General features: G+C 39.2%; 1 protein-coding gene across 1 annotated transcript in view; it reads right to left on the reverse strand.

Moving 5' to 3' along the window:
- Positions 1-18,112, reverse strand: part of LOC121449752 (zinc finger protein 208-like) — a 163,917-nt gene that overhangs the window by 66,106 nt on the left and 79,699 nt on the right. Inside the window, exons 9-11 of the mRNA XM_041654436.1 lie at positions 4,334-4,460; positions 3,757-3,852; positions 536-618 (exon numbers count right to left, since the gene is read on the reverse strand). Of these exons, the coding sequence (XP_041510370.1) occupies positions 536-618; positions 3,757-3,852; positions 4,334-4,460 (306 nt within the window). The remainder of the gene's footprint in view (positions 1-535; positions 619-3,756; positions 3,853-4,333; positions 4,461-18,112) is intronic.

An 18,112-nucleotide genomic window follows, 5' to 3' on the forward strand; every position in this document is an offset into this window, starting at 1 on the left:
ACTCTTAGAAAACAGCTTAATAGCATCAGTACCTGTCTAAGAATTTTCCCAACTAAAACAGCTATCTATGATGTTAGGAAACAGTTTAATAGCATCAGCACCTGTGTAAGAATTTTCCCACGTAAAACAGCTATCTATGATGTATTTTCAGTGTGATTTTATTGAGAAAAACCTTCTCATGTGGATCTAAATTGCTTACTATGTCACAACTGTAATTAATATTTGTGGGAAATCTAGAGAATGCTTGATATAACATGTATCATTCAGTTTTCAGATTTTTCAACTTTCTTTGCAGATAAAAATATATTTTAGGACTTTAAGTGTATTTGTTTAGAAAAGAAACTTCTGTAAATGTATGAGATCTAATGTGACAACATCCACAATAAGGTAGAGATTCTTGACCTATTTTGGCAAATTTATCCAGGATGGCTGGTGATTAAAAATTATTTCAAGTATAACATAAACCTTTCTTTTTACTCTCATCACCAAATTTTTAACATATTCTTAAGTACAAGGTTTCTAGGTTAAAACTTACCAATATTCCAGATACCAGCTTCAGGACTGAATCCTGTGTATTCTCCTGTGCAAATAGGTCTTGTGTTTGATGGGAATATAGACCTGGAAAATAGGAAATGTTTAATTATACTATGTGGCATAAAACCCTCATGATTATTATTTATTCTTATGAAACAATATCTCATGGCAAATGATATAACATCTTTCATAACATGCACTAAAAAATAAATAAAGTGGCAGGACTGAAAATATATTACCTTGAACCTGTTTGGATGCTCATCTTCCTAGACCTGGATGGAAGGGGAAGGACCTTGGACTTCCCACAGGGCAGGGAACCCTGACTGCTCTTTGGACTGGAGAGGGAAGGGGAGAGGAGTGGGGAGAGGGGGAAAGAAATGGGAGGTGGGGAAGAGGCAGAAATTTTTTTTTTTTTTGCTTTTTCGATACAGGGTTTCTCTGTGGCTTTGGAGCCTACCCTGGAACTAGCTCTGTAGACCAAAATTTTTAATAAAAAATAAATAAATAATAAAGAATATATAAAATGGCAGGGTTGAAATTATATTACCTTGAGCTTTTCAAGCATAATATTCAGAATAATAAATAAGAATATACTGGTTTGAGTTAAATGATCCCATATATTCAGACATCTGAATACATGGCCTGAAGATGGTGTATATTTATGGGGAGGATTAAGAGGTATCAAGTTAATGGAAAGTCTACATTCCTAGAGTCTTGATTTGAGATCTCTAAAGTCTTCTGCTGCCACTAATAAGGTCTCTGATTCATATGGTGTTTCTATACGGGACCTCTCACTGCTGTTCCAGCTCCCTGTAAACTACTCCTTCTGATTCATCAGCATTGATCTTTTTTCTATGCCTTGTGTTTTATCACAGCAATTGAAAAGTAACTATTACAAAGCCCAAGTATAAAAAATAATATTTGTTATGAAATTGTTTTTTATAGAAAAATCTCATCTCTTCAAACACTTTAAATAAGCCAACAAATAATATTTAAATCAGATAAATTATTAATTAATAAAGAAAGAAAACATGAACAGCAGGAAACAGTTATTACTGTTTCTCACTACTATACTGTTTCTCAGACAACCATGTATACCACTTTGAAGAGTTTCATAACTTTTCAGACATAAAAAATTCTGAAAACTGATTATATCATTGTAATCATATTTTTCCCTTTTTCCCCTCACATAAAATAGATGATTTTAATAAAATACATTCTTATTATCACTTTCATGCTTCAAATCACCTATGGATCTCCTCATATTCACTCAGGTCTGAATTTAACCACATTCTGTCATTTCTTAAGAAACAAATAGGCGATGTCCGCCCTTGTGTCTGCGGTGTCCTTGGAATACCAGGTGTCCCTGTATCAGTGCTGAGGAGTTTCATCCAGATGGGTGAGTATGTGCCCACCTAGGGCAGACTGTCCCGGAAGAGAATACAACCCCTCTACACCAGCTCCTGCTGTAGTAAATGATATTTTGATGTTGTGTTTTTAGATTCAGTTTTCAAATATTTTATTGAGAAGTTTTGTATATATGTTCATGAGGAACTTGTCATATCATTCGTGTACTTTTGGAGCATATAAGTGGTTTAGGTATCAGTGTCACTCTCCTTATGAAAAGAATTTCACAGTGATCTGCTGCTTTTACTTTGTAGAATGGTATGAACAGTATTCAGGCAAAATTGAAGAAGAATTGTTGAAAGATATCAAGTAACACCAACTACCACAATTTTAATGCTTGAATGTACTTTCAAAATTATACCTGATGTCTAATTACTTATACACAGACTCTTGCATCTCTAAACTTTCATTTCTATAGCTTCTCATAGAGCTTGACATCTAAAAGGTGACCCACAAGTTGTCATGGTGCAGAAAACAAGATAACATTCTAATCTATGTGGGAAGTAGAAAAAGACAAGATCTCCTGAGTAAATTGGGAGTATGAGGACCTTGGGTGGGGTTTGAATTGGAGGGGAGAGGAAAGGAGGGAAGCAGGAAATAATGTTGAGCTCCATAAAAATCAATTAAAAAATTAGATCTAAGTAGGATGTTTATATCAAACCTGTTCTATATAACGTGCAGAGCTTATTCAGGACAGAACAATTATAAATGTTAAAGGAAAAAAAGTGATAAATTACTACATGAAAACCATGCTTCCTTCATACAACATGACACCTGTACATGTGAGCTCAAGGGATTAGGATAGCATGCATCAGACATGAAAAAGCTCAAGCTAGATAAAACTCCAGTGAAGAAAGGGTGAAAGGACATGGAGACCCACTCCTTTGTGAGATGCTTATATCACCTGATAGATGCTTAGAGAAAAGGAATAAAATTTGTTTTAAGGATGTTCACCTCCTGAAAGTTTGATTATATTGTAGGCCAGGCTCAAAGCCCTTTGAGTATAAAAGAAAAAGAGAAAAACAGCAAAGTTGTCTGGAAAAAGGGAATGTAGGAGGTGTTTGAGGATTGAATATAATCAAATGACATTGTAGGGTATTCAAAATAATTAATATAAATATTGAAAATAATAGATTATCAAGACACAAATTTCCTTCTCTAAAAAAATGAATTGCAGAATACATCACAAAGGAAAATAAGAGAATACACAAATTTTATATGGAAATTAACATATTATAAATTTTAATATACAGAGATTGTAGATTATTTTAAAATAGATGAATAATATGTATGTTTCTAAACAATTCATGATTCTAAATGATACTTTTACAAAAATAGATGAAGTTACTTTTAAATCCTGTAGAATTTAAAGCAAAGAAAAAATAATGCCATCTCCCAAAATGAGTACCACTATAAAATTATATTTTCTTATTTTGTGTTATATTACACAACAATGAAAACCATGTAATACTATCATGAGAGCATACAAGTATTTTGAACCAGTGCAGAGAAATACTCTTTCATACACTGGGAAAGTTTTATTTTATTATAATGATTTTTTTTCAGTATTGTTCATTTCATGGCCTGATGACAGTTAAGAATATGGCAACAAATCATCTTTCTTTCTCTTTGTACCATAATTTGAGTTTATTTTTACATTTTTATGTGAAAAACACCTGGAAAATATTTTGTGATAATTATTCTATGTAAATTTTTATATCGTTTTCATTAAAGATTTTTGCAAACCCCACTGCAGTGGTGAATTTCTCCAAGTCTTAGGATTCCCACAAATGCCAATGCTTCTTTTTAGCTTACCTTGTTCAATGCCTTCCTTTTCTCTAATGTTCACATTCCAGGGCTCTTTGCTTTGTTCAAGACAACTGATCAGGTTTGGTTTTGACACTGAAATACCTGCATGTTGTAACAGACATATGACCTTATCATGGGATAACAGTAAAACACATGGGTTTCTAGTACATCATCAGAGTGATTATATAAGAAGACAAATAATGTAAAATTCAGGATGTAATTTCCTAAATGTTCTCTTCTAAAATTTTAAAATATTCAAACTCATTTTTATTAATAATCTATATCCTGTGTTCTTTTTGAGATTTCTATTGAAACAAGTGAGACATAAATTTGCTAATCTATATAATCTATGGTGTGTCTGAAAGTAAAATATATTGTAATAGTTTGAATGATCAGTGTCATCTCCAAGAATCAGACAAATATTAACAAAGTAAAGTTTTAAAAAGCATTCTGTTCTATATGATAAACTTCAAATTTTATTAAATAAGCATGTCAAAGTCAGGGAGATAATTTGGCATAGTTGTAAAACACACTTATATGAAACAATTATGAATAAAAAGGATTCATAAAATAAAAGTCTCACCGACAGAGAGCATATTACTGTAGGTCTCCAACATGACATCCCTGTACAAAGCCCTCTGAGCAAAGTCCAGGCAATCCCACTCATCTTGAGAGAAGTCTATTGACACATCCTCAAATGTCAAGATGTCCTATCATGTAAGAAAACAGTTTATCAAGTGCCAAGGTACAAAGCTCTTTATGTATTCTAAGAATACATCAAATCATCATAAAACATGGTTTGTTCTTGAATAGCATTATTCTAAAAGACATACTCTAAATTACAGTCTATACTAAAATCTGTGTGAGGAAGCATGACAAAGTGAACTAGGACAAATTTAAGCTGTAAATTCACAGGCTGGAATAAGGTATGTGAGTGGGAGGCAGATATTTCATGTGCGGTTCCAATTATACTGTGAATCATCAGTCAAGAGCCTCTACCCTCATGGGAAATGTTGTACAAGACAGTAGTTGGATAAACATGAGTCATGACAATTGTTGTAATAAGGGCAGCGGGCCGCTTTCTGCCACCCGGCTAGCTTTACCCGAAATAATTACACGGAAACTGTATTCATTTAAACATTGCTTGGCCCATTAGTTCCAGCCTTTTTTTTTTTTTTGATTTTTCAAGACAGGGTTTCTCTGTGGTTTTGGAGCCAGTCCTGGAACTAGCTCTTGTAGACCAGGCTGGTCTCAAACTCACAGAGATCCGCCTGCATCTGCCTCCCAAGTGCTGGGATTAAAGGCCTGCGCCACCATTACCCGGCTAGTTCCAGCCTCTTATTGGCTAGCTCTTACATATTGATCTAACTCATTTCTAATATTTCGTGTAGCCCATGAAGTGGCCTACCAGGTAAGATCTTAACCTGTATCTGTCTGGAGTAGGAGAATCATGGTGACTCCCTGACTCAGCTTCTTTCTCGCCAGCATTTTGTTCTGTTTACTCCGCCTATCTAATTTCTACCCTATCAGAGGGCCAAGCAGTTTCTTTATTAACTAACCAATGAAAGCAACAGACAAGATACAAGTCTCACCTCCATCAGACAATGACATTAGGCATGTCTACACTGTTGTCAACTGAATATTTGCCCCATGTCAGGTGTGTAGTAAGAGGAAGAACTGCTATACCCAAGAAGGATGAAGAGATTCTTATGGCAATTAGGTCCAATTACATCAGTGGGAAAGACCATGGAAGATCTGACAACCGTGTGTGGTTACTGGATAGAGATTGACTTCTAAGACCTGAAAAAGTGCTAAAAACACTGTGGGCAAATTAATAAAGGACAAGTGAAGGCAGTAGATTGGGTTGCTCATCCATGGCTTAGATCAGTTTTCATCATAAACTTACTCACCACTAAAAGTACAGGGTTCCACCACTGCTTCGATAACACAGGAAGAGTATGAGGACTATATCACAATATGTTACTCAGGGTTAATATGGTCTTATGAAATGAATTTTCACTGTTCCTTCTATTTCTCTTAAAAGGAACAATGTGAAGATTGTATTGTCTTGTTTAAAAATGTCAGAGAATTCTGTCATAGTCATTCTAATAGATGCAGAGTCATATTTCATAGCACATTTGAGTTCATTTCTCCAAGATAGGTAACATTTGGCAGCTTTTTCCATATGCTTATTAGCCATTTGCTTACCTTTGGATAAACATTTATACAAGTATTTGCTCATTTTTACTTGTTTTTATTTGTGCTCTAGACATTAACTCTTGTGATATACACTTTGTAAATATTTTCTGTTAACCCTGAAACTGTCTCTTCACTCTATCACATCCTTTGATGCACGATTGAAAAGAGTCATCTATTTTTACTATTTTCATTTTATTTGTATTAGTGGTTTGCCTGAATTTGTGTCTATGAACCATGTGCTTGTTGTACCTTTTTGATTATCATATCACCTCTAGCCCTTTGATTATTTTGTAAGCTTTAGGGTTGTTTTTTCTGGTGGAGAGCTCTGGTCTGAAAGTGGATGACATTTTCTCCAACACAGGGCAGATTGATTTCTTCATTTCCTAATTTACGACCTTTTGCTTTATGTCTTTTTAATTTTATGCTCTGGTTAATTCTACAGCATTATATTTGATATTTCTATAGGTTGCTGTGAAAACTTTGTAGTGGAGTGGGAGAAAACAATATTAAGGAACTTTTGTGTGAGAAAGACATCTATTTTCCATAAAAGGAAAAATAAATGAATATAAAGATATAAATGCATGCCTATTTTTCTGAAAGCTTCCCAAGGAAACAATTGTGTCTATGGGAGAAAATGTTGGGAGATACAATGCAAGGTAGTTTCCAATTCTAGGCTACACATTAAAATCATTAGGGAAAACTTTAGTTCCTGATTAATATATTATATTATATACATCACTTGCCAATGCTTCAAAATAATTATTGCTGAATCCAAAATATTTTGGCTACAGAATAAAACACTGTATATGAATGCAAGAATACAAAAACCAAAAAGAATGTCTGAAATGGTAAACATTGTCACAGAGAACCAAACACAGGTGAATGAAGTCAACATCAATACATTAAGATTAATTGATTACAGGTTTTCAAAAACAGTCACAGCATTACTGTTGTGATAGTCACTGTCCAAGAAAGAAAGCAAGGAAACTATAAACTGAATGATACAGCATCAGTTTTATATAAGAAGAAGCTAGATATATCTGCCACATTCTAGATTGACAAGTAGAATTCTGTTTGTGTACTTTTGCTTTCTATAATATGCCATTTTTAATACTTCTTTTTGTAAGTGAATGGGTTATTCTTGGTAAAGTCTTCCATGTGATTGTATGATGGGGAATCTCTGTCAGCCAATAATCTTTAAGAGGTGAGACGAGGCTAGAGAATGATATTTTGGGTACCCAGAGAAAAAGGCCTGCCTGTGCAAGGTTTGCTCTCTCTCTCTCTCTCTCTCTCTCTCTCTCTCTCTCTCTCTGTGGTTCCCGCACTACAAAACTCAGGTTGGAATTCTAGTTTCTGTTTCACGAATTTGCCCCATAAATAAAGAAGACATAAATGGACTATATTGTAGTTAGCATAGGATTTTTTGACCCACATCATTCAACAATTGTATATGCATTTTAATAAGCCAGTAAACCAGCTAAACTAACAGATGGAGGTCATGCCATACATTTGTATTTCCTTTCTTTTCATTTTTAATTTTTTATTTTCTGTCTTTCTATGAAAATATGAAATGATCTCCGGAGGAACTGAACATTAACAAGTTACAACATTCATCTATTACAAGGAAACCCTCAATGATGAACATCATCATTTCAGTCAGAATACAAGTCAAGATAATAATTAGCAGGCAAGAAAAAAAATGGAGGGAAGTCCACGCTGTGTAAACCATATACATTTAAAGACTCAATCATAACTCTCACAAGAACTAGAGCCAAGTAAATTTCACCAGAGATAAACTTCTTAGGCAGGACTATGAGAACCAAGAGGTAAAGATGTGCAATATAGGTTTATAAATTGGATATTAGAAATTGGGCATAACTGCTGAGCAGAGACATACTTACTGCAGAAGCAACCATCTCTTCTGAGCTTCTACTGACGGAAAAGCTTGTATGCCTTGATCGCCTGGAATCGCTCTTCAGGATTTGCATTAAAAGTATCATCAAACACAATTCACCTGAGAAAAATCACACTAACCGTCTGCACAGTCTCAGGAATCAAGAATGTATTTACTCCTGGCTAGATTACACAGATGTTCATGGATATGGGAGAGACAGAAATGCTGTTTCTCCCGTGTTTAGTTCAAGTGATCTACTCAGCTGTCAAGTTATGCGCTGAGAGCTTGGGCTGTATTACCCTGTAATACTCAACCAAGGCAAAGCAGAAATGGGGAAAAGAAAGCTGAATTCAACTGTAGATAAAAATCCTAATAAGCGGATCATGGTATTCACCTGGTTTTTAGTGTCAAAGGTCACAAGTGGATGTTGTGGAATGAAACAAAACTGAAAGTAATTTCTTTAGTTAGCATCAGATCCTTCTTGACAACCTGGACTGAGAAGTGTTTGGAAAACTTTAAGTCTCACATTGCTAAAACTATGTTTACCTGTTACTGTTCATATGAAAATGCATTTATTTAGGACTTTGAGATTTAGAGAGAACTACAGAAATTTGTGGTTTCCTTTAATAAAAAGAGTAGAGTTAAAAATACATTAACACTAGATTTTTTTTCACTAAGCATGTTGTATTATCACAGTATGTTATGATATAGTTATATTGACTTATATATGCTGATTCATATCAAATATGAAGATATTGTGCTTACCATAGTTCCAATGAGGTTTCTAATGTGAGGAACAATGTTTTTCTTAGACAAAAGGTGTCAACAAAGAACTATATATAAAATGTGGGGATAGGTAAAGAAGAACACCCAGTAATTAAGAAGGCATTTTTGATGTGTTTTCAGGTGGTTTACACAAGGCAGCTTCTTTATTTAACAAATGAAAGTAACACATAAACAGAAGACCCTCCTACACCAACCTCTATTTCTGTTATTTTTAATTTTTGGCTTTTTGAGACAGGGCTTCTGTGTATCTCTGTCGTGGAACTCACTCTGTAGACAAGGCTGTCTTTGAACTCACAGAGATCCACCTGCCTCTGCCTCAAGTGCTGGGATTAAAGGTGTGTGCTACCACACCTTGAACTCACAGAGATCTGTCTACCTCTGCCTCCCAAGCATTGGGATTAAAGCTGTGTACCACCACACCCAACTCCTCTCTCTTTCTATCTTTTTTTATTTTAAGGACTTCAACCTTTAGCCTGCACATATTTTTAACACACATATATTCTAAAACATATATTTTTACAACATTTCGAGGTTTACTTCATCTTTGAATTTCTCTTTACTGTATATCTCTCTCTCTTTTGCTGACCTCATGAGTCTTGAATTTGCTAAGCACTATGGCTAGGATTAAAGTTGTGGCCTTGATGCTTGGATCCAGCCCATTCCTTAGCTTTCTAAAATTCCAGGCTCTTGTTGGAGGTACCAGCCACAGCCACATTCACTGCCCCCACTCTACAGTGTTTCAATGACCCTGCCAGCAAGCAAACTGCAGAAGTGCACTCAGAAACCATAATCAATGCTCCATATTAGGACCGCCTGCCTGAAAAAGTCATTTGCCCTGGCCGACGGACTAGAAAGCCAGCACTTAAAAACGGAGCAGCTTTCTTCCTGCTATAGCTGAAAACCACAAGGCATGCAGTCAGCTTTTATCGACACCTTTTCAGTGTTTCTTGGCAAGACCTCTTAAAGCCCTGAGGGTTTTGCAGCTAAAGCTGAGTCAGGAAGCCTCTCTTAAATTAGAGCACTTGCTTGCCTGTAGCAAGCAGAGCAGATCCGAGAAACTGCTGCTACCAAGAAGCCATGCTTAATCTATTCTTTTCTGCCCAGAATTACTTACCAAGCTCTCTGAGGTTTTATGTGGATGCAGTTGTCCGTGTGGTGGCACCATTCTGTAACATGAGGGCCTGCTTTGGGACTTTCTGTCCTGCCAAATTCCCACAGCCAGCAAGTCCCAAAGAAAAACATCCAGAGGTCTCCATAAACTGTAAACAGAGTGACCCATTAGCTCAGTCTTCGTATTACTTCTTAGAACTTATATTAACACATTATTTTTATCTATGTTAGCCACATGTCTCAGTACCCTTTTCAGCGGGACAGGTCACATCTTGCTTCTCCCATGGTCTGGACAGGACAGGGGAAAGAGCTTCCTTCTTCCCAGAATACTCCTGTGTTCATTGCACCACCTCTACTTCCTGTCTGGTTTTCCTGCCTATACTTCCTGCCTGGCTACCGGCCAATCAGCATTGATTTAAAACCTACCTGACAGAATATAGAATTGTTCCTCACCAAGATACAATAGGAATTATCAAGCTGATAACAGCTATGGCTAAGAATGTACAAATCCCAGGCAGATCACACATGTCGCCATCTACAATAAAAATGAAAAGGTTATTGAATTCTTGCATGGGGATATCATCTGTGAGTATCTCAGAAGTGATTTACAAATTGCAAAAAAAAAATTAGTTAGCAGATGACTTACTTCTGTTAATGTTCTAGTTTAGGTGAGACATTTAAATTTCAATAATGATGTGGTCCAAAAAAAAACCTGCACATTTTCTAAGCAGAACTCACAACCAACCAAGCTAAGCGGACTTTTGTTGAAGAGATGCTGGTCATAGCAACTGTGATGCAGTTGTACGTGAGTTGCAGGGATGGGGAAGCTGAGGTAAACATGTGTGAGACATGAGGCTGGAGGCAAATAGTGCATGGCTGGTGCCACAGGAAGGCTGATGGAGTCCTGGGAAAGCTGTGTGGGTACCCTGTGGTGTGGCAGCAAGGATAGTCACCACAGGAGAGGAAGCAAACCAGGGAGCACTAGTGCCTTTCCTGAACCCACATGGTCAGGTTTGTGCACCCGTTTCGTAGAGCTGGAATTCCAATCCCAGCTCTGACCTGGGCTGGTGGATAAAAAAGCCTCACAGAAATGAATTTTTCATAAACTCATGCCCCTAACTTTCGGCGCAAATCGATGCAAGATTAATTAAAGCTCAGAGACTTCACTAGATCTCACTCTCAGATTCCTGGAGTTAGGATCATCATTTTCAGACTGAAGTCATGGCAAGAGCCAGGGCCTCGCAGCTTATTTTTCTGGTCTTCGGGTTGAACCCCAATATCAGTCTCTGAGCTTTCATTAATCATGCTTCACAGAGGCAGGTGGAGCCTTGTGTTCCAGCCCAGGATGATCTACCTAGTAAGCTCCTTCTGAGATTTGTTTCCAAGCATAGTCACAGACACACACAGAGAGAGAGAGAGAGAGAGGGAGTGAGAGAGAGAGAGAGAGAGAGAGAGAGAGAGGCGCACATGCACACACACACAAACCCAAATGACAACAGCAAACAGCCAACCAAAAAAAAAGGCACAAAACTACAAAATGTATTAATCTTTATGTTGTCATTGAATGACAGTGGAATTTTATTGTCCTGTATTACTACATTCAATAGGCTGCTTTTTTGTATTATTGAGTGTGTCCTTTGCTTTACAGAAGCTTCTCAGTTTCTGGAGATTCCATGTATTTATTGCCGCTCTCAGTATCTGTGCTACTGGGGTAATATTTAGGACGTTCTCTCTTGTACCAGTGCATTGAAGGCTACTTCCCACTTTCTCTTCTATCAGGTTCAGTGTGGCTAGATTTATACCGAGGTCTTTAATTTGTTTGGCCTTGACTTTTGTGCATGGGGATAGATATAGATCTATTTTCATTATTCTACATGTTGACATTCAGTTATGGCAGCACCATTTGTTTTTCTTTTTTCCATTGTATAATTGTAGTATTTTGTCATAAAGCAGGTATTCAGAGGTGTGTAAATTAATATCTGGGGTTTCTATTTGATTCCATTGGTCAACCTCTCTTTTTTTTTTGTTTGTTTGGGGATTTTTTGGTTTGTTTGTTATTTGGGATTTTTTTTTTTTTTTGGTTTTTCGAGACTGGGTTTTTCTGCGTCTTTGGAGGCTGTCCTGAAACTAGCTCTTGTAGACCAGGCGGGTCTCAAACTCACAGAGATCCGCCTGCCTCTGCCTCCCAAGTGCTGGGATTAAAGGCATGTGCCACCACCGCCCGGTTCCAACCTCTCTGTTTTTAATGCCAGTACAAAGCTCTTTTTATTACTTTAACTCCGTAGCAGAGCTTGAAGGCAAGGATGGTGATGTCTGCCAAAGTTTCTTCATTCTACACTGTTGTTTTAGCTATCCCATGATTGTTGTTTTTCGATATGAAGTTGATTATTCCTACGGAATGACTTGTTTGTGAGTTCAGATGTCAACACTAGGTATTGAGAAGCAAAGAAGAGGTTACTTCCCATGTGAGAGTGACTTTCTCCTCCTGAGCATCCTGTAGTGGCCTAGGCAGTCTAGAACTGAAATGTTTCCCTGAGAGATCTTGTGGAATTCAGGTCAGGCAGACTCTTGGTTTGGTGTCTGTTGAGGTTTTACTCAGTCCGGCATGCAGCTGAGCTATCACAAGTGAAATTTCACTCTAGCCTCAAGAAGACACCTTCCAGGGAATATCCTCGTCCTGGGGCTCTCTGAAAGGTTACACACACACCCTAGAAGTCTTCCATGCCTTACTGAAGATTTGCACAGTTGGGGAGTCAAGGGAGCTATGTTTTACAGCCAGAACATTTCTCTCAATGGCCATCATACACAAATCGGGGATCATATCGTCCCCAGTAGGTGGTTTCCCTAAAGGTCTTGGCCTCCAGGCAAGATGAGTTTATTAATTCTTCAACAGATCCAGCAGTTTCTGATATTCCTCTTCCTCCAGAAGGTACTCAGGTGTTTCGTCTCTCTCCTCCCCTTGGTCATCAGGGTCCAGAGTGGCGAATGCCAGCTGGTTATCTGTGATTTCTCTCAGCACTCTGTGGATAAATTCCTCAGGGCACATGTTCCATGCGTCTTCCTGGAGCTCTGGGTGGTCTGCTTCAGAGGTCTGTGGTGCTGCAGGCAATGAGACTCTGGAGGAACTTGTTGAGGTGGTGTGGGTCACAGACTGGAGGATGTCCCCACCTCCTGCAGCAGCCAGAGTAAACAGGCTGCCTTCGGGAATCATGCTGTCCGGGGCAAGCCCAGTGTCACTGTCACACATTCGTCCCTTCAGCACAGATGATGCCTGAGAGTGTTGTCCTCATACTCTGCCCCTGCCACCAACATGGTGGCGGGCTCTTCTGTTCTGGAACCACATGTGGATAGTGTCTTCAGGTAAACCGGTCCTTCTGGCAAGGTCCTCCCTGGCAGGAAGTTTCAGAAATGGGTCCTTCTCGAAAGCTTGGTGCAGGATTGTCAACTGGAAGGAGCTGATTTGTGTGCGGGGCCTTGTGCGACTGTGAGTGTGCTTCTAGCTTCTGCCTTCACAACATGCTCTTCAGGTCTCTGCAGAGACCTCACCAACCCTGTGCGATTCCCCTGGTTTTGAAACCACACCCGGACACGCGACTCAGGCAGCCCCATTTGCCTGGCAAGTTCCTCTCTTTCCCTGAATGTTGGGTAAGGGTTCCTTGAGAAAGCTGCTATCAGAGTCTCCTTTTGTCTGACCTGCCAGACAGTTCTTCTCCGGATTTCTCGCATCTCGGTGGTCTCCCAAACATAGCTACAATTTTCCATCATGACCAAAAGCCTTGACAAGCTTCAAGACGACTAAGCAAGATTTCTGTTCTCCGGGAAAGGCCTAGCTTCTGGGATTTAATACCTCCTTGTGGCCCCACCCATGCCTTTACTCCCAGCATTCCTCGCGTTTAATCCACAACTTTAATCCCAGTGCTTGAGAGGTCTAGACAGGAAGTGATAAGGTGGGGTACAGAAAGGAGCTCACCCCTTTGACAGTAAGGAAGCAAAGAGCAACGATTCTGTTAATTTCACCACAGAAACGCACAGAAAAATGCAAGGTACAAGCTCATACTTCTGGGACTTCTGGGTAAAACACTAGAATTATTTATCTCTAAACTGAACCCTGGAAAGCGAGCCATGGTGACTCACAACTTTAAACCCAACACTGCAGAGTCAGAGGCAGACGTTTTTATCAAGGCCAGTATGACCTACAATTCCAGTTGCATGTGTTAGACATAGTTTCTTGCTGTCGACACAAAAATGCCATATCAAAAAATGCCTAATTAAAACATATCCAGGTTTAATAGGACTCCTGTGCTCTCGGGTGGCCCGGATGGGAGCCAGAAAGCCGCCAACGTGATCACAGGACCACGAAGACACTTTTCAGGGAGCAGTTAATTAGACTGCTTAAGGGGTCCTGACCTCCTCTGGGGAGGGGTCAAGGTTTGGCGGCTACTGACCTCCTCTAGGGAGGGGTCAAGGTTTGGTGGCGATCTTGACCCTCCTCATTGGGAGGTGTCAAGGTATGGGGGCTATCTTGACCCTACGGGGGGAGGTCCCAAGGTACAAGGAGCACAGCGACGGGGCCTCCTAAGATTGAGGCCAGAGATGGCTATTTACAGCACGATAGCCAGGGCTGTCACACAGAGAAAAACTGTTTTGAAAAAACAAAATAAAATAAATAACAGGAACATGAGATAGAGAGATGAAGGTTTACCAAGAACTTTGGTATGAATAAAAAACCTGGTCAGTGAGGTGAATCGTTTGTTTTTTTATTTGTTGGTTTTTTTCTTGTTTTCGAGACACACACAAACACACGCAAACACAGACACACACACACAAATACAAGTAAGAGCTTGTGCTATACAACTTCCATCAATAATCCTGGAAGAGGAATTTCTAAAGATAAGATTACATGGCTGCATAAGCAGGGTCTCCAAGGCTTTTATATAAATAAATAGAATGTAAGAGGGAGAATATGCAGTTATCAAAGAAAGGACACAACTCAAGCTTCAAGTGATCTTTTCATGATGTGGGAGAGTCTTCTGTTTTGTGTTGATTTCATTGGTTAATAAAGAAACTGCCTTGGCCTTTAATACGACAGAAAATTAGGTAGGCGGAGTAGACAGACAGAATGCTGGGAGAACGAAGCCAAGTAAGGCAGTTGCCATGATTCTCCTCTCTGAGGCAGACGCAAGTTCAGAATCTCCCTGGTAAGCCACCAGCTCGTGATGATACACAGATTACTAGAAATGGGTTAATCAAGATGTGAGAATTAGCCAATAAGAGGCTAGAACTAATGGGCCAAGCAGTGTTTAAAAGAATACAGATTCCGTATAATTATTTCAGGGGTAAGCTACCCGGGATCCAGGCGGGAACACTGCCCACCGTTCGTCACAACATTTTCAATCCAGTCACAGGCCAGGCTTTTAGTATATAAACCACTCTTCTCCTACTTGTACATTTTTGAAACACAAATGACCTTTCAGTTAACTCAAACTTTAAGACAGGCATGTGTGTCTTACTACTAGGATAGTTGTTTCAATGCAAAAGATTCCCAATATCTAATGCATTCAACCCATGGATACACTCATGTTCATTAAATTAAATAGCAATTTGCTGCTCTCTTCCTTGTAATCAAATGCTAACAAAGCTTGGCAGGGGATATGGATGGATAGTGAAGGGTTCTCCTGGCATGTGCATGACCTTAGAGGCTTCTTTGACAGATGTCTCAGATTAAAAAGAAATTAACAATTGAGAAAAAAAAAGAAGTGAGTCCAAGTCTCAAGGGTTACCTGCAGTAAGGGATCCATTTTAGGGTTGGTAAGAGACTTGGCTCTAGAGGGGATTCCAGCTATCCACGGGGATGTCCCCAGATAGATGCTTGGACAGCATAAAAGAGCGTGCCTGAACTGTCCTTGTCCCACTATCACATTGATGATTATCTCAAATATCACCATAAAATCTTCGTCCAGCGATGGATGGAGATAGAGACAGAGACCCTCATCAGAGCAAGGACTGAGTTCCCAAGGTTCAATTGAAAGGAGGGAGAAGATGAGCAAGGAAGTTAGGACCGCGAGGGGTTGATCCACCAACTGAGGCAGTGTGCCTGTTCTAATGGGAGCTCACCAAAACCAGCTGGACAGGGTCTGAATGAGCATGTGATCAAACTCTCTGATTGTGGCTGACAATGGGGGCGGACTGAGAAGTCATTGACAAAGGTACTGGGACTTGTTTTGACGGGATGTTATGGCGTTTGGGGACCCTAGTCTATATGGATACCCAGCTCCCTAGGCCTGGATGTAGAACAAAGCTCTTATAATTCTTCCCAGAATTCAGAATTATATGCTATTCTCATGGGGCTATAGGATTTTAAAGAATCACTTAATATAGTTACTAATTCACAATATGCAGAAAGAGTTATATTGCATATTGAAACTGCTGAATTTATACCAGATGATACAGAATTGACTTCATTATTTATCCAGGTGCAAGACATTATCAGCAATAGGCTTTGTCATTCATACAGACCACAATCTGATCCCATATGTGTCTGCCAGGTCCTCTAGCTCAAGGTAATGCAGAAATTGGTCAATTTTGATTGGAAGCATGTTGCAGGTCTCAGAATTTCATAAAGAAATATCATGTCAATAGTAAAGGGTTAAAGAAAGAGTTTTCTCTTACATGGAAATGAGCTAAGGAGACTTTAAAGAGATGCTCTACTTGCTCTTTCTATAAACAAACACTGCTACCTGCATGGAATAACCTAAAGAGCATGCTAAGGAAGGAAATCTGGCAGATGGATGTTTTTCACTTTGCAGAATTTGGACAGTTAAAATATGTACACCATACCATTGACACTTATTCAGATTTTCAGTGGGCAACTGCTTTAAGCTCAGAAAAGGCTGATTCAGTAATCACACAATTATTAGAAGTTATGGCCTACACAAATAAACACAGATAATGGCCCAGATTATGTCCCTAGGAAAATGAAACAATTTTAAGCATATTACAGGTATACCACACAATCCTACAGGTCAGGCAGTGGTAAAAAGATAAAATCAAACTATAAAGCATATGTTAAACAAACAGAAAGGGGTGGAAAATGCCCCCAGAAATAAATATTATAATGCTTAATTAACCTTAAATTTTCTTAACCCTAATGAGAAAGGGACAACAGCAGCAGAGAGACATTGGAAAATACAAAAATCTTCTGAATTAAATCAACTGGTTTATTTCAAAGATGTGTTGACCTCACAATGGAAGCCTGGAGATGTGTTCTGTTGGGGAAGGTTTTTTGCTTATATGTCCACAAGAGAAGAGAAACTATGGATACCGTCAAAATTAATAAAGATTCCTAAAGAAGCTAAATAAGAAGGTGAACCCAAAGAAAAACATATAGTTATCCTCCTGGATATTGGAAGGCGACAAGATTGCCGGGCATAATATTGGGATCTTGGGGGTGGGGTGGGATGGGGGTAAGGAGAGATGGGGAGAGAAAAGTAAGAAGGGGAGGATGGGGGGAACTTGGGGAAATGGGATGGTTGGGATAAAGGAAGGGTGGATATGGGAGCAGGAAAGTATAAATCTTAATTAAGGAAGCCATCTTAGGGTTGGTAAGAGACTTGAACCTAGAGGGGCTCCCAGGTGCCCAGGGCGATGCCCCTTAGTTTCTTGGGCAGCTGAGGATAGGGAACCAGAAATGGCCCTATCCTAAAGCCATACTGATGAATATCTTACATATCACCATAGAACCTACATCTGGCGATGGATGGAGACAGAGACAGAGACCCACATTGGAGCACCAGAATGAGCTCCCAAGGTCCCAATGAGGAGCAGAAGGAGGGAGAACATGAGCAAGGAAGTCAGGACCGTGAGGGGTGCACCCACTCACTGAGATAGTGGGGCTGATCTATTGGGAGCTCACCAAGGCTAGCTGAACTGGGACTGAAAAAGCATGGGATAAAACCGGACTCTCTGAACATGGCGGACAATGAGGGCTGCTGAGAAGCCAAGGACAATGGCACTGGGTTTTGATCCTCATGCATGTACTGGATTTCTGGGAACCTAGCCAGTTTGGATGCTCACCTTCCTAGACCTGGATGGAGCAGGGAGGACCTTGGACTTTCCACAGGGCAGGGAACCCTGACTGCTCTTCTGACTGAGGAGGGAAGAGGAGAGGAGTAGGAGGAGGGGGAGGGAAAAGGGAGGCTTGGAGGAGGCAGAAATTTTTTTTGTTTAAAAAAAATTAAAAATAAATAAATAATAAATAAATAAAGATTCGGTTTGAAAAGGAGAAACATCTTGAAAAAGAAAAATGACAGCTCATACACAATGGTGACAACCATACTTATTGTAAGGAAACCTCATAAGTGTTGGGGCAGGGTT

Source organism: Microtus oregoni, unplaced genomic scaffold (genome assembly GCF_018167655.1).
Source record: "Microtus oregoni isolate MIOR12 unplaced genomic scaffold, Mior012 000006F_ref0000085, whole genome shotgun sequence".
In the NCBI taxonomy this organism is placed as follows: domain Eukaryota; kingdom Metazoa; phylum Chordata; class Mammalia; order Rodentia; family Cricetidae; genus Microtus; species Microtus oregoni.